The 23,463-nt window shown below is 35.1% G+C and overlaps 2 protein-coding genes across 2 annotated transcripts in view; both read right to left on the bottom strand.

The window, feature by feature from the left end:
- Nucleotides 1–23,463, bottom strand: part of LOC126971258 (protein Wnt-11b-like) — a 73,739-nt gene that overhangs the window by 35,663 nt on the left and 14,613 nt on the right. The window lies entirely within an intron of this gene.
- Nucleotides 6,674–8,400, bottom strand: LOC126971261 (uncharacterized). The gene is made up of 2 exons (XM_050817461.1): nucleotides 8,330–8,400; nucleotides 6,674–8,178 (listed from the first exon to the last, which is right to left on the bottom strand). Exon 2 carries the CDS (start codon nucleotides 8,103–8,105, stop codon nucleotides 7,101–7,103), a length of 1,005 nt encoding a protein of 334 aa, XP_050673418.1. The 5' UTR covers nucleotides 8,106–8,178; nucleotides 8,330–8,400; the 3' UTR covers nucleotides 6,674–7,100.

Here is a 23,463-nt window from a genome sequence, read left to right as displayed (position 1 = left end):
AAAAAAAAAACAACCGACTTCAAAAACACTATTCCAAAATAATTGATATAATATGCACTAAAAAGTATTAAAATAATTGCTTATTTTTATACAATCTAATTCTAGTTACGATTATTGTTATTTTTGGAATCGGTGTCCTTCCGCCGCGACCCGCTCTCGCCTCCTAACGACTTAAGCACATCTCACCTATAACTATGTATGTAGTTATAAACCTATCTGGGATGACACCGACTCCAAATATCCTTTCCAATAAAAAAAGATTCATCGAAATCGGTTGGCGCGATATTGAGTTATTCGTAAATTTATCATCCACTTTGCTATATGTATGTATAGCAAATTTAAGGCTTTTATGGTTTTCTCATGGATGCCACTGTCAGATCTGGACCAAATTACAATGGGACCACACAAGAAGCACCAGCTTCCAAATAAAATAAAAGAATTTTCAAAATCGGTTCACCCAGTCGAAAGTTTTGAGGTAACAAACATAAAAAAAACCGACGGGTTGAGAACCTTCTCCTTTTTTGAAGTCGGTTAAAAATACATTCCACTTTCTTTGGGATTCAAAGAAGTTAAATAATAGATTTTCTTTTGAAGTGATGCTTTCTTATGGGAGGGTAAACCGCTTCGTAACGTAACGCGTTGCCGCGCCAGTCAGTCTGGCTTCCCTTTCTCTCACGCATACGGCAGCGGTAGGTAGGCACCTCCTCTCTCACTCTAACCAACTGTTATTAGTATAAGATTAAATAATGATGCTAATAGTGTGCTTTTTAAAAAGTACAAGTTACATATTTAAGAATTGTAGCTAAGAATAAAATATATTTTATGATCAATAAATGATTTTATTAATTTATTACCTTTCCTTACATTTTCATATTATTAATATACATAAAATTTAAGCAATAACCTAAGCTTTTCTCAAGTTAAGCAATTTCAATATTAATAATTAATACGAGGTTCATATCGCTCGTATTGAAGGTATACAAAATAAGTTCCTAAGGCGACACTAAATGCCAGCGACCTTGATCGATATGAGTTCTCGGCTGCCGGCCCGCCATTTATGTAACAAAGCCAATATTTTCAAAATTCTTGCGTGGAAAACAGTTTATATGCTTACAATCCTCGTTATTCACTACTAAGCTGAATAAATGAACCTACACAAAAAAGTACAAGCTATAAGAACAACTTTTCTGAGAGAAGTACCAAAAGAATGCGTCACGCCATGCCAAAAAACTAGTTTAACTTCAAAGAAAAGTGGTAGTTCAAAAAGGCTTGGCAACCAACAGCAAGAATTAGCAACCTATAAATAAGACTTAAGGATATGTGTAACAGGATTAAATCACTATTCACTTCATAGCTCGAAATGATATACTTTCACCACAAAACTTGTCTAAAAACATCATGTTTGCGTGTTTTGTGCTTACTCTTCGCCTTAAAATCATTGGAATACCGGACTGGGCATATTTTTATCGAAAATGCCACTTCGTTACAAAGGCACAGAATATCCCCACAAATTAACAGAAGAAACTATATCGATCAAATTTTTCTATTTAAAATGATTAACAGTAAGCTTGTTAAATCTAATTAAATTTATAACACCGCGAATCTCCTCTCGTTCTAAGGTTACTTTATATGTATCATCTTATAAAAGCAATTATTCAGGAAATACATTTGTAAGGCGCTCTTGTGGTTTTTACAATATACATCTTACTGAAATTGATATATTTTCATTAAATATACAAAAATATAAGAAAATAGTAGGTGATATTATACTCAATGTAAAAAATTAGTAACTCTAAATAATAAAATCATTGTTGTTGTGTCCTGTTCTTAGCTATAATCTTATAACTGTTTAAATTTTCGTTTTTATATTGTTTAAAATAACTATGTTGTTTTTTGTTTTGCATTATTGTCCATTGTAAATATAATAATAGTATTTAATTTATGGAACTGTTTTGTCTTCTAGTTTATGTATATTTGTAACCTTACTATTGTAAAAGACTGTTTTGTTCCTGAAGAAATAAATAAAAATAAAAAAATAATATATTAAATAGTTCAACTTAAATTAGTTTAAGTTATTGCGCATGCATTGTTTTAATGGAAGAGGTGATCAAACAAGTATACATATTGTTCATCTGATAGTATGTTATCACCTCGGCTTATACACTTTTGTAGTACGAGAAGAATCTTAAGAGCGTTTCTGCCTTAGAAGACGGCGGCGGATGACGAAACTATTTTTTTGAATGATGAAACGAGAAGTTGGTATATGTCAAGTGACCAGAATGTCGTGACAAATGATCGGAGTTTAACGCGTCTCAGATTGATATAGCGTAGCGTAATGCGATACCTCTCCGATTCATAAGGCATTGTGGGCATGTATTCAATATTCAAATTCAAATATTTTTATTCAAAATAGGATGTGAAATCACTTATTGAAAGTCAAAAAACTAAAGTCAAATAACTACCACCCATTCCAAAATGAATGCCTCAGGCCTAAGAAGAATGGGCGCAACAAACTCAGCGGCCCCTTTTTTTTTCATCAAAAATATGTTTTACAATTAAAGTAACATTTACAAAGTAACATTGTACAATTAAACTTATTATTTAATAGCCTGTGGGCGATCGCTCCATTCCCAATCTGTGGTATCATTAAGAAAGTCATTTATGTTTAGTAACCTTTACAACACAAACGCTTTTTAACAATTCTTTTGAATAACGTAATACTTTTGTTTTGAACATTCACTGGGATCCTGTTGTAAAAGCATATACATCGCCCCACAAAAGACTTGTTAACTCGACTTAGTCGAGTAGTAGGCATTATAAGCTTATGTCTGTTCCTGGTGTTAACATTATGGTTATAACAGTTTCTGGCAAATTCACTTATGTGCCTATGAACATACATTACATTATCAAGAATATATTGAGAAGCAACAGTCAAGATGTTAATTTCTTTTAATTTTGCTCTCAATGATTCCATAGGACCTAGGTTATAACTAGCGCGAATAGCCCTCTTCTGCTACACAAATATTGTATTAATATCGGCGGGGTTGCCCCACAGCAATGTACCATAGGACATAATACTATGGAAGTAACTAAAGTATACAAGTCGCGCCGTATCTATGTCAATTAATTGTCTAATCTTTTTAACCGCGTATGCTGCAGAACTAAGTTTATTCGTCAATTCTTCAATACGGGGGCCCCATTGTAATTTGGAATCCAGAGTAATGCCAAGAAATTTAGCAGATTCCACCGATTTTATCACCTCTCCGTTTAACAAAACACTTGCATCAACATTTTTGACATTTGGTACGGTAAATTTTATATATTTCGTTTTCTTGCTATTTAACAACAGGTTATTAGCGCTAAACCAGTACACGATGTCAGATAGAATATTGTTCACTTCGTCATACATAGCTTGGTTTCTTTTCACTTTGAAAATCAGTGAAGTGTTGTCCGCAAACAATATTCGCGTTGAATGTTGAACACAATCAAAAGCCTTAGATAAATCGCAGAAGATGCCAAGAGCATTCTGGTATTCCTCCCAGGCATCAAAAATATTCTTGATAAGCTCAACACCTGCATCCGTTGTTGAACGTCCCTTAGTAAAGCCAAATTGTTTCAAATGAAGTAACTTATGAGAGTTAAAGTAAGTAAGCATATATATCGATAACTCAGTTCCAAAGAGTAACAATTCAGAAAAGGGTTAAAAAAAATTCAAGTTCTTGATGTTCGAAACGAAAATGTTCTAGACTTATGAACAAATATCGAAAGTCACACCTAAAATTAATTCACTTATCGACTTGTTTCTCTGTGGTTATTAATGGCGGATTATTATTTAGGGAACAATTTCTCATTCTTATTTCAAACTTACTGAATTTCCGACTTATTACACTTTGGAACTGAGATATCGATATTAAAGTGGTATAGGGCGTGGGCTAATCGTGTGGTTATTAGAATCCTATTCACCCAAGTACCAGGAACATAGCAAGTATACGCAATATCGTCCAGAAGCTAACTACGTAAACACAATTTAACTTATTTTTGATATATGTCAATAAAAATATTTTAATTTTAACTGTAAGGATATCCCTCGCCCCATCAACATCCCTTTTCTTCTTACTTTATGCCATTCCCCTTTCATAAAGATTCTTTACAAATTTATTTCCCGCAATAATATTAAATTGTAATTTCTATCCTCCATACTTTCTACGCTTCTATTAGACACATATTCCCACTTACATTCACACATTTCTCCCTTAAACTTAGATAAGATACTAACAAGGTAGTTAATATTATGGGTGTTTATTACTAACCGTACTAACTCTTGTTGCCTATTCTTCAGTTCACAAAAAAAACACAGCTATATCAACAGATCATTTCCTTTTAAATCAGCTCTATATATACTTCAATCAGCTAAATTAAAATAAAAAATCTCTCCACCTTGACGTTGGCCAAATCGTCGACATTCAGTCTACGGAGCCAGTTAATATAAAAAAAATGTCGGCAGATCATATAGTAAGTATAGAGAATACAGATAAAACTCATAGGTGGGTAGACCCTATGGAATGTTTTGTAAGCTTTTTTATGAGAGGAAGTGGCACGATGTAAGATGTTAAGTTTGTTTGGTAAGTAATAACAACACACGTAATATTAACAGTAATAACTCACAATTCTTGAAAGAACTCCAAAATTTAAAAGGCATCGCAACTATGCTCGGCACTTTGAGACAAGATTTTATTTCTCATTGGGCCAGGAGTTTCACTAGCTACGGCCGGCGTCCTCCAACCGGAAACAATAATGCTTGCACATTACTGCTTCACGGCAGAAAAGTCGCCGGCGTGTGTTACTGGTAAATTTATAGCATTAACCAATGATCGGATTTGGTACGGCCGAACCATCGGACGCGGTCTGGGGGCCTACTCCTAAAATCGATATTCGATAAATCGTGGCATTAGTCGTATCGAATCCTAGTCTTAGTTACGTCGTAATCAATGTCGAAACGATGATTGAACGAGCGAAACATTATTCGATATTATCGGTCCTAAGCCTACTCTTATTTGATAATGTCAGAGACGAATATTCGAATTTCACAAATAATCAAACGTCACTTTTACGATAATCTCTACGACACATTCTAGGCTGTCGATGCTATTATCGTTTCAAGTTGTATAGATATATTTGCCATACAATATACATACTTAATAAATATTATTGAAATAATTATATGTGATTTACTATTGAACAGGATTTTTTTACTATTGAGTCATTAAAGTCATTTTGTTGATCGTTTATGCGTAGAAATGTGCAAATGGCCGCCTGAGAAATAGGAAGTCGACGAGAAGGGTTGAGTTACTTTTTTTTACATTTTATTATCCGCAAGTTTTGTATTATTTATTCAATTTTAAATGGTCATATTATACCTCTTTTTCACTACATAGTTTTTTAACATTTACATTATGTATAAATAAGTAACAGCGACATAGCAATGATAATGTTTAGGTTTGAACATATTTCATTCACACAACATCGTAAAAAAATCAAAATATTAGTCTATGGTAACGATAAACGATAAGGAATTTGAATATTTTTTAGAGTAGGATAGTTGCGATATATTCGGAGTATTATCGTTTCGTTCCGAATGTATCGTTGTCGAGTTGTTGCGAGTAGACCTCCTGGTAGCCGACCATATTCATTGGTTTGTCGCATTGTCCATCGCACAAAATTATTATTATAACTGTCCGGACTGTACCTAGTACGTAGTCGGACAAATTGGTGCGAGGAGCCTAGCGGACCGTCCGATGGTCCGGCCGTACTAAATCCGACTATGTGTTTAGGCTATTACGCTTGTTGTTACACCGTCACCCACACTTATCAAACCGAGACACAAATAAGTTCACCGACATTATAACTAATATTCAAGGTTCAGGTTAAACTGTGGATTTATTCTAACTCCAAAAATGTATACTAACCCATGTTAAAGTGATAAGAATTTGAGTAATTAAATACTTACATATGTAAATGAAACCAGTTCTTCATTGACTACAATTTTAGACTTACTCTTTTTTTCATTGTTATAAATATGATATACTTGCTACTTCTTACTACTTTTTGACAATATTCGTGAAAAAAAAGTTTAAGTTAGTACATAACCACTCGTAAATATAAAAGAGCGCTGTGTGTTTTTGTAGTAAAGTAACAATTAATTACTGCACATTATTAATTACTTATTAACTATTTTTTGTTTTACGCAAGTACTTTGTTTTAAATCTATCTTAGTAATACATATACAAAAATCATATAAATTACACTTTAGTTAAATCTTTGAAACGAATGTAAACTATTAATGTTGGAAAGCAAAATTGACAAAGGAATAAGAGAAGAAACTCTCAAACTATATACTTATTATAATCTCAAGCTTCGACTATTGCGTTCCGGTTTCGCATTTAGTTTACCAAGTAATATTTATGTATATTATCCTACATCGTTTATGAATATTTAAAAATTCTTCAAAAGTATAAAACTCAATCACTGTACATTGCCCGAAATTCAAATTAAATCGACAGAAATAAGAATTGGTATGCAATAAAACACATCTCATATTCGTAACCTGTATTGTTTCAAATTTAACATGATAAAAATTATTATAATACGATCTAATGATGTATATGAAGTCTGCAGTGTATGTAAGGGTGCGTACAAATTACGCGCGGCAGCTGCTCGAGCCAATATGTTGAAATAAATTTAGTTGAACGCGAATACCGGCGCATATTCGTCAGACAAGTTCATTCTTCTAAACCAAATTAGCAATAACTTTAAAATTTCTGGCACCTGGAGACTCCTTATTGTAGTTACCAGCCTGCAATCTCTTTTTCGAGCATCAAAACAGTCAATTTAACTGTTAATTGTCCATTTTTACGTATTTCCCGTGCTAGATAATTCACCAAAACTACAACCGTCCCAAGTACGCACGAGTGAACGACGGAAACTCCTTTGATGCGGTCTCAAAAACCTACAGCGAGCTGTTCGCGCCACGGCTCGTTCAAGCACGGCAATGTTCGATGGTTTGGCGCGCATAATTTGTATGCACCTTAATGTAGCTCTTCCTAATTTGTGTTACGTGTTTCGTCAGCTGACTGACTTGGATTATCAGAACGTCGCCCTGAGTCCGGGCGAAGTCCTCGCTGAAAAGACTCGCACATCTCATATAAATAATTGGGTAACGTATCACTTCCTTCCCCTTCTCTACGTCGGAGCATACCGTAGGTCTCACGTAACGATGGTTTTGGTGTTAAGCGTAGTTCTAACTCAACAGCTGATGGATAATGAGCAGCCAGAGAGTAAATGATTTCCAAATCCGATGGAGGCGGCACTAAATGCTTGTAATTCGACACTTTGCACAGAAAATACTCGGACATACTCATACGCTGATTTTCGTCGTATTTGCCGAGCTTCATATCGTAAAGGATACTCTTCTGCCTATCTGAACTCCAAAATTCTTGTTCAAAAGCTTTGTAAAATGTATTTGTATCTTTGAATTCGCTTTTAAAACAACGAGCCCACATAAGCGGCAGGCCACCGAGGCATGATATGATAAAAGTCAGTTGCTTATCGTTTGGTATGCTCAATTCAGATATGTAGTATTTTAAATTTTCGACGAAGTCCATTGGATGAATATCACCGCTGTCATCAAAGAATGGTTTCTTGTTAATGGATGCAATTATGAAATTGTTTAAAGTTTCTTTGGACACTTGAATAACAGTATCATCCGTGTTTTCAGTCTTTTCATCGTCGATTTCAATAATTTTTGGGTGATCATCATTTCTAGAGCCTGGTATTTTCTCGTAACTGTGAGTCTTACCCAAATTAGGTAAAGACATATGACTCTTCAGTCTAGAAGATGGCATTTTGTCAAATATATCTTCTTGGCTCTGTGAAAATCGAACGCCAATCCCTAATGTTCCTGCTGGCTTGTAAACACTTCCAAAAAGTGAAGAGTCAACGCTTTTCTTCCGCTTGTCATGACAGACAGAAGTTGATATTTTGTCCACCATTTCAGAAAGGTTTGTCACTGAAGTTTTAATTTGGCGCAAATCAACAAACAAACTCATAGTAACTGAAATTTAATAATCCATCCTACTGTCTGGTCAGTCTCGATCTTGACATTAAATGACCTTTTCAACACTGCAACAAAAGCGATCGAATCCTTAGTTAGTGCTATTTCACAGAGCAAAGAATTAAATAATTATGGAAAGAAATCAGTGAAACATTGCATGGTATCGAGAAAATCACAAATATTTAGGTGCGTGTGTTTGTAGAAGTTAGAAAGGCTTACGTGCGGCGGCGATGCGGGCGGGAAGAAAATGGTAATATTCGTGCCTGCGCCCTCCGCCAACGAGGGTTGTTGCGGTCGTACTTGCAACTTATTATATAAACGATATCTGGGTTATCGTTTGAATATTCAATTACGTTGATTCCGTGCTCGTGCCTGCCAAGGACAACCGGAACTGATGACTTGTCTTTTGACGTGGGGGAGCCCGCATTGTACTCACTGCTGATTCATTAACCGTGTAATTCAGAGAAATATTGCATGCAGAGACGATTCTCTGAACCATTGCAAATTGATTAACTTTCCGAAAAGAGACTGCAAACGGCGTGCATGTTTATCTCGAATTTATATGCGTCGTTTAATAATAAATATTATCATTAATAGTTTTTACATAAGGTTAAAATTTTCATTAATACTTTCTCCAGCTCTGTGAATATATTCTGTTTTCTTATTTAACATTTTTTTATCGAAATAAGAAACGAGACGAGCTAGTCGTTCATCTGGTGATAATTGATACGCGATGCCCATTACAATGCAGTGCCGCTCAGGATTCTTGAAAAACCCGAGAATTCTGAGCGGCACTACAATTATTGCGCTCGTCACCTTGAGACATAAGATGTTAAGTCTCATTTGCACAGTGATTTCATTAGCTACAGCACCCTTCCGACAGAAACACAGTAATGTTTACACATTACTGCTTTACGGAAGAAATAGTGGCCGAAATAACTTAATAATTCCAAATATAATATTCATATGGTTTATATTCAGAAACAAAAGCTTTCTGGTACAATAAACGGATACAACAGCATAATTTCTACAGCCAGGTACAGCGTCTAGTAAAGTAAATGTTTTGGGTCTTATGAATTATTAACACTGTTTCCTACTGTTTTGTCTATAAACTCCTCATCAAAATATCGGACAGTACTGCATAGACTTAACCAGGCGGAATTTCAATAAAAAGTATTAGTATCTTTAAAAAAAAGGCAATGGTCATCTATCTACAAAACGGTGACCCACAATCCTAAATTTGCTTCCAAACAAACCGTAGGCGTGGATTATGTTGCATCGAAGAGTGTCTGGAGTCTCATGTGATCCCGATGCAAATTCTACTAAAATATTACTGATTAAACTATTTTTTTTTTATTTTTTTATTAATGTAAAGAAAATCCGAAACAAAAACGTCCGAGGTGTTTCGATTTTATGATGGAAAGTGTATTTCCAAATTGTGCACGTAAGAATGGCAGATAGGTATACCGTAAATTTATTACTTTATTTGTCTACCGAATGTGGAAAACCACGGCTATTTGCAGTATAAAATACGATTTAAAAACTGTCTGTGTATTGCACGCAACCTTTCAACCCTCGGGTAACGTATGCAGCTTAAGACACGTCACTCCAAAGTTACTCAACTTCCGATCAAACGATGTAGGCTTACGTGGAACACAATTTCCGTAAGCCTTGTCGAATAGAAATGTGGCCTAGATCTGAGACTATGAATACCCCTTGTGCATGTATTTCAGCACCAGATTTTTAGTCATACTTTTTTTATTGTACACTAAATATAACGGGTTAGGTGTTATAAACTCAAGATAAGCCAGCTAAACTTAGGTTTAACTTCGAGAACCAGGGAATGTTCTAAAACATATTTATTTAAATAAATATCAATTAATGCCCTATGCTTCCCTGGGCATAAAAATAATAAGGAAGTCCCAGACTCATGGGCGTCGTAAAAGGCGAATAAGGGCCGGCTAGATAATGGGTACCACAACGGCGCCTTTTTCTGCCGTGAAGCTTAATGTGTAAGCATTATTGTGTTTCGGTCTGAATGGCGCCGTAGCTAAAGAAAGATATTGCCCAAAAGAGATTTACCTCTTTTAATACTATTATATCATTGAGATTTAATATCTAATGTCTCAAGGTGACGAGTGCAATTGTAATGATAGCTAGTAATAAGTATTAGTAATAGTAATTAAGCCTTTCAGAATTTGAGCTGCATTGTAATGTGCAGGGCCTACCAATTACCATCAGATGAAAGTCCTGCTCGTCTCGTCCCTTATTGTCAATAATAAAAAACTAATTTAGATATTACGTGTATATATAGGCATACTAGCTTACCCGACAGACGTTTTGTTGTACATAATAAATAAAATACTTATGATGAAGTTGTTTCACAGCAGAACTGTCAAACCGTGCGTCAATAAATTCTCTTATAGAAAAAACTCCGTTTAAAAAAACCGACTTCAAAAACTGCAAAGTATCAAATAACTAAAAATTTCATTGAATACACCTCTTATGCAAATCTTTACCTTTAATATTAATAAAATACTATTATTTATATGTGCCACATATTGATAGGTTTTAAGTCCTAAAAAATTTTCATAAAATGAAAACTAGATCTCAGAGTAATCGTTGTACATACATAAAAAAATACCGATCAAATTGAGAACGTCCTCCATTTTTGAAGTCGGTTAAAAATATGTCCATATAAAACAAATATTGGAATAAAAATAAATATGGGTCCCAAAACGAAATAAAAACTATCCTATCTCTCAAGTTGGACTAAACTGCACTCCATGTAGTAATCCCCATTAAAATCCGTTCATTAGTTTAGGAGTTCACTGGAAAAAAAAATCAGAACCCTGAATTTATATGTGTCGTAGGTATATTGTCAAAGCCGTGATATTAATATTTCACTAGTGATATTATAATTACACGTTAGATTGTCAATGGACTTCATTTCTTACAATTAACGGCCTATTTTTAGTGACATTGTAATGTCACGGGTACACTATAGTGTAACGCACTGTCACGGGTACACCATAGTGTAACGCACTGTCACGGGTACACTATAATGTAAGGCACTGATATTATGACAATTGTACTGGTTATTAATATATGACGCCGTCTCTGATTGGTCTCTTTCTTGCATGTATTGTGTAGTCATTATTAAAGTGAAACTTTTATTAAATCGTCTCAAACTTTTTCGTCTGTTTGTTGCATGTCGCGTGACAGTCGGGCGGCGCCTATAGTTCGCATATTGGATGCAATTGCGTTCGGGTGGAAGAGTAGGTTCGAACCCCACACACTTGATAAAGGTTTTTTTATTTTATGAAAATGTAAAGCATAATATATAAATTCGTTTTTTTTTGTACGCTGATATTAATACCTGTGTTATTTTATGAAAAAAAGTTTCACTTGCATCGTGGTTTCACACAATTGCTTTTTTTTTTTAGCTGATCTATACATTTACATTCACTATCTCGTCTAGTTGGGCTTACTACAGTTTGGGGCAAGATAATTTGTGTAAAAATGTATCATAATTGTATTATATATTTTTATACCGTTGGACTGTAGCCATTGCTCGAGAAAAACTAGAAACGAACCAATGGGCTTGTCAAAATGATTTTGGTGAAGCAAAATGTAATTGTTCCATGTTATCTTATTCGACACGCCACGCACGTGTGCATACAATAAAATAATATAATTCCCGTATCAAATTGTTCGCGTCTATCTTGATCTAGGAGACAAAGAGTACAGCGGTGAATACTGGATAGGGGAACGGTTTATTATAACTGGTTGTGTAGCAAGATAAAAGACCACCGACCTTTTTGCGAGACCGCTTTTGTGGAGTTTTATTTAAAAATAGGTTACAGTTTTATTCACTTGAATTTGATACGGTCATGCTTATTGTATTTGTGCAAACTAAACAGTGGCGCAGTAGAAGAAAAGTTGGGATAGCGAGAGTTCAGCTGACGTGCCCATTTTTGCTTACCAAAGATTAACGTATTCAAAGATATGACACTATATTATCAACTTATTAAGTTTAGACTCCATAATAATGTGCTAATAGGGGTAGGGTTACCATCCGGACATGTCCGGACTATTAGACTCTAGTCCGGATTGTCCCGGTGTCTTTTTTTGACGATACGAGCAGGAGGCTCAACTAATGGTAATTGATACGCCCTACCCATTACAATGTAGTGCCGCTCAGGATTCTTGAAAAACCCAAAAATTCTGAGCGGCACTACAATTGCGCTCGTCACCTTCAGACATAAGATGTTAAATCACATTTGCCCAGTTATTTACTAGTTACACGGCGCCCTTCAGACCGAAACACAGTAATGCTTACACATTACTGCTACACGGCAGAAATAGGCAACGTTGTGGTACCCATAATCTAGCCGGCTTCCTGTGCAAAGGAGCCTCCCACTGGGAAAACTGTCTAATTTGCACGAATTTTATTTTTAATTAGATGGAATATAGTAATAAAACTACATAATAAGTAATAACTAATATCAAAAAAGACTTATCTTCACGATAAATGAAATTTAAATGAGATCACATTTGTCCGTTGAACTACGTGCCCTGCCCACTGCCACTTCAGTTTCGCAATCATTTCGGCAATGTCAGTGACTTTGGTTCTCCTACGCATCTCCTCATTTTTGATTCGATCTCGCAGGGAAACTCATAAATATGATAAGAATAAACTCAAGTAGCATAACAACATAATGCTGTGATTTATAAACCCTTAACAAAAGAAAAATACTTAAACCAAATGATAAGCAGTACAAAATTAACAATAAAAACACTAGAACTCGTGTACACAAGGACCAAAATATATGAAGCACGTGTTCGAGTCAGCTGCTAGCATAAAATAAACGGACTACTTAAAACATACACACATTAAAACACTTGTATGCTTATAAACATGAACAATTTATTTTAATCAATACTTTTGGTCTCCGCTGCGCTCCAATTAGATACCGCAGGGGTAGTTGCAAGGTGCCACAACAAATACTACGCTCAAGTGGGCGTACTCGAGCCAGTCTCGAACGATATGTGACGTTGACATTGAAACTAAAATTTCGAATATCGATTTTGAATGATCGTACCGTTTGTTTTAGGGACTCCAAGCCGTACTCTCTAAAACTGACCATAAATCATAATCCAGCGGATTAAGATCGGGACTAGACGACGGCCAGTCTTCTGCTCTGTTGAAGTCCGAAACGTTCATTTTCAACCAGGACTGCTTTATGACCCGGTGCCGAGTCTTGCTGGAAGTACCATTCTTGGTTATTGAACATGGTGTTGTTATGGGGCCTCACTACATTCTCAAGAATTGTATCTTGATACACTTGTGCCGATGTTTTGATACCTTTTTCACAAAAGTATGGCTCAGTCATGCCTTCATAACTAATACCCCACCAAACCAAGGAGCTTTCTTCCCCGTACTACAAAGCTGTGGAATTAGCTTCCTTATGCGGTGTTTCCGCGACGATACGACATGGGTACCTTCAGAAAAAGCGCATACTCCGTAACGTCCTTAAAGGCCGGCAACGCTCCTGTGATTCCTATGGTGTTGCAAGAGATTGTGGGCGGCGGTGATCACTTAACACCAGGTGACCCGTATTATCGTTTGTCCTCCTATTCCATAAAAAAAACCATTACTGAAGTCGAATAGTGCCCACGTTGTACTCTGTCGACTAATTGGGAGGCTTCCTTAGAGCTTAAAAATTTTCTCATCCGTAAACAAAATTTTTCTGTGACCTACCTTTGCGTACCGCTTCAGTAGTTGTTTCGAGTGTACCACCCTATACTTTTTAAATTATTAGTTAAGAAATGACTAGTACGTCTCTTATAGGTTGCATGTCCTGAGTCATCTTTCAAAATACGCGACATGGTTCTAGGTGCTATCTTCATCTCCCGAGATAAAATCTTTTGCTTTCGAACAAGATCTCTTCGAATTCTTTCCATTACTTTACCACCTTCTTCGTACGAATACTACGTGGACGGCCAGTTCTTTTTGTGTTTCAAACAGAGGAGGTGTCATTGTAACTATTAATAGCCCGGTGCACAAACATTTTACTAATACCAAGCGTATTAAGAGAGATTAATAATTGCATTTGGCTCCATACCTACTTTGTGTAATGCAATCACAGCGATTCGGTTCTCTTTATCACCCCACTGCATTTCTATATCGCAAACTATTGTACAATGTATTGGCGCCAAAATAAGAGAACTCAATGAACAATCATATAAAATAACAGATTCCAAATTCAAATGTAATAATTTGTTTATTTTTAATTGTAACCAGACTAAGTGTATGCATTCGAAATAATCATAAATTTAAGATTAAATATATTTTCAAAGCGACCGTAAGTAAAACAAGCTGAGATATATAGTTCCGAGGAAAATCTAGCTCGAAACAACACAAATAATTTCATTTAGGTAAAGGGAACTTTTAAGAGTTAAAATATGTTTACAACAATCCCAGGGGAATAAAATAAAAAATTGGTTTGAGAACTCAAATCGTATACTAATGACCGTGCCGTTCATGTTTTTCAAGGCAAAATGTAATTTTAAACTCCCCGCAATAGCAAAAACTGTTTGCAAACAGCTGACGCCACATCGGACACAGTCGGGCTGATTCAGCTTTAATGAAGATTAAATGCTGTGTGATTGTCGTGGCTTGTGGCGTTTGTATCGCGGCACGACTTACCACTAATGATGAAAAACCTGTTTAGTTGACTATTGCTATTGTTCTGTCAGCAGTTCCATAAACATTCTTGCTCTATTTTTAATTAATTACAGTGGGAGGCTTCTTTGCACAGGATGCCGACTAGATTATGGGTACCACAACGACGCCTTTTTCTGCTGCGATGCAATAATATGTAAGCATTATTGTGTTTCGGTCTGAAGTGCGCCGTAGCTAGTGAAATTACTGTGCAAATGAGACTTAACATCTTATGTCTCAAGGTGCCGCTCAGAAATTTGGGTTTTAAAGAATCCTGAGCGAAGTATATCGCTGGTTTGCACCCATATTATAATATTTGATATATAAAGATAATTTGTGTAAAAGTGTGTTAATATTATTAAGAATTTAAAATATTATAGTAATTTTGTAATGCAAGGACGCTGAAGGATCTTAATAAATTGTGCTTTGGTCAGACATCGAATGGGTGGAATGACGCGAAGTGAACAAGGAGGCAATTTTGTAACATAGTTGCAACTTCTTGTGCTGCGGCTAATTGTCGCGAAAAGGCGAAGTTTAGCATCGTAGTGACACATGTTTTAAATTTTTACATTAAGCATTTTTGGAATTATTTTTGTTATACTATGTCGAAGAATTATAAACTTTAGATATGGATCATGAAGGCTCAACCTCAGCTTTCACTGTTGTAAAAAAACCGGACAAGAGCATATCGGAATTTGCCCACCAATGGTGCAATGCAAATTACTAGGTACTTTACCATACCTATAGGAATAGTAGATTGTTAACAGAGGGTCGAAAGAATCAATTCCCGAGGTATTTAGACGCCCGAGCGCAGCAAGGTCGGCTATAGTCCGAGTAGGAATTGATACTTTTACCCGAGTTAAACACTCTACTTTTCATTTCGAATATGAGGAAAATAAAACTAGTTGCTTATCTAAGCACAGATCAGTATCCCCCCAATTTATGTCGACTTTTTAAATTTCAAATATGTGACTTACCGCGTAATTGTTGCAGTTTATTCCGCTCAAAGAAGTTTGCGCTAAGTTCACACGGGCTGTTTAGAAAGTCACATGGCCGCAGCATTTTTTTTTTAATAAGTTCTTTTTTTGCATAAAACTCTTCACAGCAGTTCAACTTTTAAAGTTCATTTCGGCCCTTAGGTGGGATGTAATTTGTATGAGTTTTTCCGTCTCTATGGAGGGAAGCAGCATTTTCCACCCAATAATCAGATCAAAACAACATTACTTTCCGAGTATGAGTAATGAAAAAATGTTTTTTTTTTTTCATTCTTCGTCACATATCGAAAACTATATATACATCATTAAAATAATTAAAAATCTGTTTGAGCTTGTGTCAATAAAGCCCTTTCATACGATACCCTACATGACACGGTTTACTTAATTCAAAATTTGGACCAACCTTACTTGCATAAATATTCAACAGCCTATTTTCATGATTTAAAAACTAATGTTTCGGTTTCAGAGTTTTCTCTCTACTTGTAGTATAAAACAGTATTAGTTACTTCGCAAATTTCAAAATTCTACGTCAACGGAATATCTTAATTTATATAAATCCCGTGTCCTGATGTTTGATTCCAGTGAAATCCTAAACTAATTAACGGATTTTAATGGGGATTACTTCATGGAGTGTATTATAGTCCAACTTGAGATATAAGATAGTTTTGATTTCGATTTGGGACCCATAATTATTTTTATTTCCAATTTTTGTTTTGTATGGACATATTTTCTATGAGAGAATTTATTCACGCACGGTTTGACAGTTCTGTTGTGAAACAATTTCATTATAACAACAGGGAGCATATTTTACGAAATAATTATTGATAGTATTAAATATTATTGACAAACTCATAAAAAACAGTATTTTATTTATTATGTACAGAACAGCGTCTGTCCGGTTAGCTATTACCCTATATTTATAGATATACTAAAGTCTACAGTAATTTTTATTTTATTTCCTTGAGAGTGTTGAAATATGCGTATTGTGCAGGATAACCGTCGCGTCCTTTTTAACGTTAACTTGAAGTTTCCTATGAACCTGTTTTTCCTTTTGAAGTATATATGTAATAATAATAATATTGACACACTATTTACACAAATTATATTGCCCCAAGTTAAGCATATATAGCCTGTGCTATGGGTTACAAGACAATGATATATTTAATATACATACTTAAACATACATAAATTCATATAAACATTCATGACTCGGAAACAAACATCCATATTCATCATATAAATGCTTGCACCTACCGGGATTCGAACCCGGGACCTCTAGCTTAGTAGGTAGGATCGCTAACCACTCGGCTATGCATAGCCTGTAGGTCGTCATGTATGTAGACATTATAATAAATTAATTTGGAAGTTCTAAAGTTATATAAATGAGTAACAATGAATGCAGTCTCCTAGTCCGAGTTCCAGCCAACAGTCATGCTTCATTACACTCCCGTCGTAGGGACAATGATACTCTAATTGCATCTATTCGACACACCCTCATACAAAAGCCAGCTCTAATGAACACTATTAATCATAAGGATATCTAATCGTGTTGCTTAATGACGAAATCATTAGGAACATGGTAAACGGTTTGCCCATAGACTGGAATATACTAGCTAGCATTTACCAGTGCGAGGCTCCTTTGCACGGGATGCCGGCTAGATTATGGGTACCACAACAGCGCCTATTTCTGCCGTGAAGCAGTAATGTGTATACTTTACTGTGTTTCGGTCTGAAGGGCGCCGTAGCTAGTGAAATTACTGGGCAAATGAGACTTAACATTCTATGTCTCAATTTGACGAGCGCAATTGTAGTGCCGCTCAGAATTTTTGGGCTTTTCAAGAATCCTGAGCGGCACTGTGTTGTAATGGGCAGGGCGTATCAATTACCATCAGCTGAGCGTCCTGTTCGTCTAGTCCCGTATTTTCATAAAAAAAGCATAAAAACGAACAGCCCGATAATGCATGACCAGTTTTTAATTTATCAAAGTGTGCTTACTTAACTTAGTAAGTGTTAAGCGTGGCTGACTGTTTACGACTTGTCAATCAAAATAGGTTACAGTAACTGTAAATTCGCTTTAGTTTTCGTTATCAGTCGTCATCAGGCGGTATGCGTTGGATGATACAACAATCTTTCGTTCATGTTCACGTTGACGATAGATAGGTCCGGGAAGGGCTATCTTAAGAGGAAATTTATACTTTCATATAATAAATTGTCCTAATCGCGGCAAAGTTTTGATGCAAATGGATCAATATTGTGGGTATGCTTACATTAAACCATGCCGTTTATTCCGTGTTAGTTCGATTTGAATAGGTATAGATTTTATATTGCAAACTAATTAAAAATTACTGTTAATTTCAGTGTACCCTTTTTCTTCTTTTTTTTTATATAAGTGGGGGCAAACGGGCAAGAGGCTCACGTGATGGGCAGGGGTGAGACAACGGACCATGGACATCCGCAAAAGGAGTCAAGAGATGCATTAAAAGTATGCTCTTTTCTTGAACGATCCCTAAGTCTTATCGGTTCGGAAAAACAACAGCCGGTAATTGATTATAAAACAATTGAAAACAACATTAACTCCTGGTAGGAAATGGTAAAAAATTGTCTACAACTGTACAACAAAATTAAACAAGCAAAACACATTACGAACGCGAATGTTCTTATCCCCTAAATCTCCCGCGAAATAACCGCAACAACGTGAATATTATTTACAATAAATTAAACTTGTCTTGTTCATTCTGAGCACGCAACTTGGAAATCCCATATCCGATTTATGTGGGCACACTCTCGAAGGTAGGAAGTCCAAATAATTGAAACAAATGCTGGGATTATTCGACAAATTGTTCAATTCAATGGCGATTTATCCCAGTCATCCCGTTATAACGACACAAACGGACGGAAATTAAACTGAATTAATGATTACATGTACAGATAACTGATCAGACGGCTAGAGATATTTAATTTGGTCGTAAAACGTAAGTATTTGTAGTTTTATGGGTAAGAAGTATAGATCAATTATTTGTGTCATAAAACGTAGGAAAACTGGAATGCTGATCGTATAGTATAATGTTTAGTTGACTTTATAATTATTGTATTTGAATATTAGTTGTTTCAGGGTTGGTTTACTAAACAGCGTAAGTCACAAAACTTATTCAATGAATTATGGCAATACTAAAGAACCTACGTAAACTGGCCTATGGTAAAGGAATTATTCTATGTGATAGTATTTTTATCGCTTTTATGGAAGATGCAAATTACGATATTCTTAAAAGTAAGCAGCGTTTTCGATAAAAAAAAATATCGAAAAAAAAGTTTGTTTTTGTTTTTTTGACCACAAACATTTCTTTGCGTTTCTTATCTAAGGGTTCAGTGCTGTAGGGAAGGTCTGCGTATTCTTTCAGTACTATGCTCATTATAAATAACTGTCGAACTTTTAGTACTTTGCATGATTTATAGAGGATGTTAGTAGGGAAAAGGAAAGGGCGGTGAGTAGACACCTTAAGAAACCCTGAGCTGTCTCGATAGTTAATAATAATGTTTTCCCCGCTCCACCCGACATGGTAATACAGTAACTTATAATTGCTTGACATAGAGCAAAGTAAACTAGTCTAATTATTTATGTATCTGCTATATATCGTAACTTAAATTACGAATTCTATTGCACAAAGCATCAATGTGATATTTGAACGTTTTCAGCATCGGCCGAGAAAAGAAGAAATGTGTCATCAGCGTATGATATAATTATGCCATGATCTAGATTTATATTACAAATATCATTTATGTAAATCAAAAAAAGGGTAGGGCCCAAAATACTTCCTTGAGTAACTCCGAAAGAGAAATTATTCTGATCCTCGCTGATAACATCGCCTATCCTCACACATTGGTTACGCTCTTCTTAATAGCTAGTAAATAGTTTTAACTGAGTACCTCTTATACCTAAAGTTTCAAGCTTGCGCAAAAGAATAAGGACATAAACTGAATCAGATGCTTTGGCAAACTCCAGAAAGATTTCCAAGGTGTGGTGACTTTTATCACGATTTTTTGCTTTATAGTCAGTTAGATGATGTATTGCATCAGCAGTTAATACTTTTGACCTAAAGTCTAACTGCGACTTAGACAATATAGATTTGTCCTCCAAATATTTCATTAACCATTAAATGAATACTGTCGTAAGTATGTGCATGTTTAATGTCGATATAATTTTTTGTAATATTTTTAACCATTACAGAGTATCAACTAAAATCAAAAGTCGGTAATGGCTGGAAGATAAACAAAATCTTGTGTTCGGTTATAATATAATATACAAATATGTGAAGAGCTTTTTATATTAAAATTTCTAATACGTAATTCGATTTATTTTGCGATTTTGAAAACTTCAAAATTTCAATTTTTTTTTGTGATATTACGGTTATGTTCCTAGCTTTACTTGTATGTTTATACTTTATATTGTAATATTGCCATTATATTTAAAACAATCTACCTACACACTAAAACACATATAAACATCCATTCATGACTCAGAAACAAACATTCATATTCATTATGCAAATGTTCACACCTATCGGGATTCTAAACCTTAGCTAAGCGATCGTTTAAAAATATCATCGCTGCCAAAACTAAACAAAAACCTTGGATTACACTAAAAGAATGAGAAATATGAAACTTTGAGTGAAGTCAAATGCTTCATATGGACGTAATATTAAGCATTCTCTGTACGGAGCGAAGTAAAACGGAATACTGAAATAGTTAAAGTGCTTGTTTTTGAATACTTTACACGGGCTCCGAGGATTGCGGTAGAAGGGGTCGCGACACGTGCCTTATCTGTACCGACATACAACCGGATTAAATTAAAACAGCAAAGCATTAATTGCATATTAAATTTTAGTACCTCAGGTAGGCATAATAAAAATATTTAATAACAAATATTTAAAAAAAAGGCATTTATTTTCTCAAAATTGATTCCTATAGAATACTTTTTGATGTCATTTCTAATAACTACTAGATACTACTACCGCTTCGGAAACAAATGGCGCTCTGAGAGAGAAAAAGCGGCGCAAGAAACTCTCCCACCATTCTTTTTTGCGCTCTTTTCAATAAAAATATACAATATTGTACAGTCATTTCTATCGCTATAAAATAATCACAATCTAGTCCCAGGCTGCCCGATCATTTAGATATTCAGCAGTGGAGTAATAGGATTTACTACAGAGCCATTTTTTATAAAACATTTAAATCTATTTATAGATAATGCCTGAACAGTGGCTGGGACTTTATTATAGAAGTGTATACATTTACCCTTAAAGCAATTATATATCTTTTGAAGCCTACTAGAATTAGTTACAACCAATCCCTTATTTCTAGTGTTATAATATTTTACAATGCAAGTCGAGAAAATTTAATTAATTAGGCGTTATTTTTAATAAAACCAGAATTATCCAAATGTTGTCAATCTTTTCGTGTGTAAATTCCTCTAAGATTTGTGTATAATGTGACACGTGTTTTACCTCTACACGAGGCATCCTCAGTAGATGTTGACTCGCCAAATTCTGGCACGAGACTCAAATTTAGCGAGTTAGCGTTAGAGTTTATTTCGGAATTTACACTCAATAAGACTCACAACATTCGGATAATGTAAGCTGATTGGACTTTACAATGTCTTTTGGAATAAGTTTTTCATTTAAGTGTCTATGTATGTAATGAAATCTATGAACGTCTTGAGAAACAAATAATGTATGGTATTTCACTGTTTTTTTTAATCGAATTTAAAAAGTGTGCTTACAGGGTTGTTTCATTTAAATTGCAATGCAAACCACACCCAAACTACTTAACTATTATAAGCCTACTAGCTGACCCAGCAAACGTTGTATTGTCGATATTGCGATAATAAAATCACGATACAAAAGTAACTGTTGATCGCAGATGGGTGAAAATTTGAAGTTGTATGTATTTTTTAATGCTGACTCATAATCAAACAAATTTAAAAAAAATATTTCGTGTGGACCACCCTTAACATTTAGGGGAATGAAAAATAGATGTTGTCCGATTCTCAGACCTACCCAATATGCACTCAAAATTTCATGAGAATCGGTCAAGCCGTTTCGGAGGAGTTCAATGTTTAACACCATGACACGAGAATTTTATATATTAGATATATATAAGCCATTAAACATTAAATAATAAATTAAAATTATCACCTTAATTATTAAGGTGATCATTTTAATACTTAATAAAAATACTTTAATTAATTATTAATCTCGCTTTTTACATACCTGTATCGAATACCATACAAGACGTTTTAGGCGTTCTATGAATTTCATTGGTAATGTATAGAATGCCGGATTATACCTACACATTGCTGGTAACAAAGAGCTAATATTAACTGACGAAGCCTTTGGGACTAACAAAATATGTGATCTACTTCTCTAAGCTTATCTTGATAACCTACAGCAGGTTATTAAAGTAGATACAGCCTGTCATTAGTAAGTGGGCGTACCAACTAACAAATGATTTATTGCAATTAGATATTAACTGTGTTATTACAAAAAAGTAAAACATGTATTAAACACTTGTTTTAAATAAGTTCTATTACAAATATGTGTATTTCAGTTGTTTAGCGTTCAACATTCTTTAGACATTGCTTATATCTAAACACGAGTCGAAGCTTGTCTTAGGTGTGTCTATAGATCTTATTATTAAGGAAGATCTAGATTATATGACAGATAGATGACAGCTGTCAAAAGTTGCGTTCCGTTCCTTTAATTTCTTCCTGTACGCCTCAGTTTATGTAAACATAAGCTAAACACTATTTTGTAATAGAAAAAGATAAACTGCGTTTTAGACGTCGTTATAGTTAGGTCATTGACGTTGTTATAGTTAGATCTTTGTCTTAAAAAACACGTGTCTAAGCCATGCTTAAATTATTTTTTTGTAATGATGGTGAAAGTTTCTCATCTTGGCTCTTTATATTATGAAGATAATCAACAAGTGAGAACGCTAGAAGGGTAAATGATTATAAGATGATGTATGTTTTTGAAGCGAAAACTTCTTTAGCCGCGTTGGGTACTGTTTGGTAGCAAAATCATGACTAACGAGACGAATTGTGAAGAGGAAAACCGCTTGAACCAGTTGGACTACAAACAAGGACCGGATTAATGTCGCCAGCGCTGCAACTTGATCAGAGTTTCCTAGTTCAACCCAGAGTCCACACTACAAGAATTCCGTTGAACTGCAGCTGTATTGTTCAGCCGACAGTGGTCTTCAAGCACTTTTTGGTAGGGCAAAATCTTATGGGTTCGCGTCACCGAAATGCTTAGAGCAGTAGTCACGGACTAATAAAAAAATAAGGTCTCCGTGTTACCTTACATAACAGTGTAGCACCAAAACAAGCCGATTAACGTGTAAATACATAGCCCTTCGCACACACTTACACTACTACTTCCCGATAGGCGGCCATTATGAGAATTGTCATCGTCTGTGACAGATCAGTTTGCGTCTTAATAAAATATTTTAAAAATGCCGTCGTGCGTTGTGAAAAAGTGTAAAAACTATACTTTATAAGTATTTATGGCCATATATGATTATGTAAGGGAAAAAAACTTGTGTAACTAGTATCCCCCGTAACCGCACACACACTA

The sequence above is a fragment of the Leptidea sinapis genome, chromosome 23, assembly GCF_905404315.1.
Source record: "Leptidea sinapis chromosome 23, ilLepSina1.1, whole genome shotgun sequence".
NCBI classification, from domain to species: Eukaryota; Metazoa; Arthropoda; class Insecta; order Lepidoptera; family Pieridae; genus Leptidea; species Leptidea sinapis.
Note: the sequence above shows the minus strand (reverse complement) of the source record. Positions and strands in the feature narration are given on the sequence as shown.

What these genes read in the sequence shown, in the direction of transcription:
- LOC126971261 (XM_050817461.1), bottom strand. Translation starts at nt 8,105, where the DNA reads ATGAGTTTGTTTGTTGATTTGCGCCAAATTAAAACTTCAGTGACAAAC.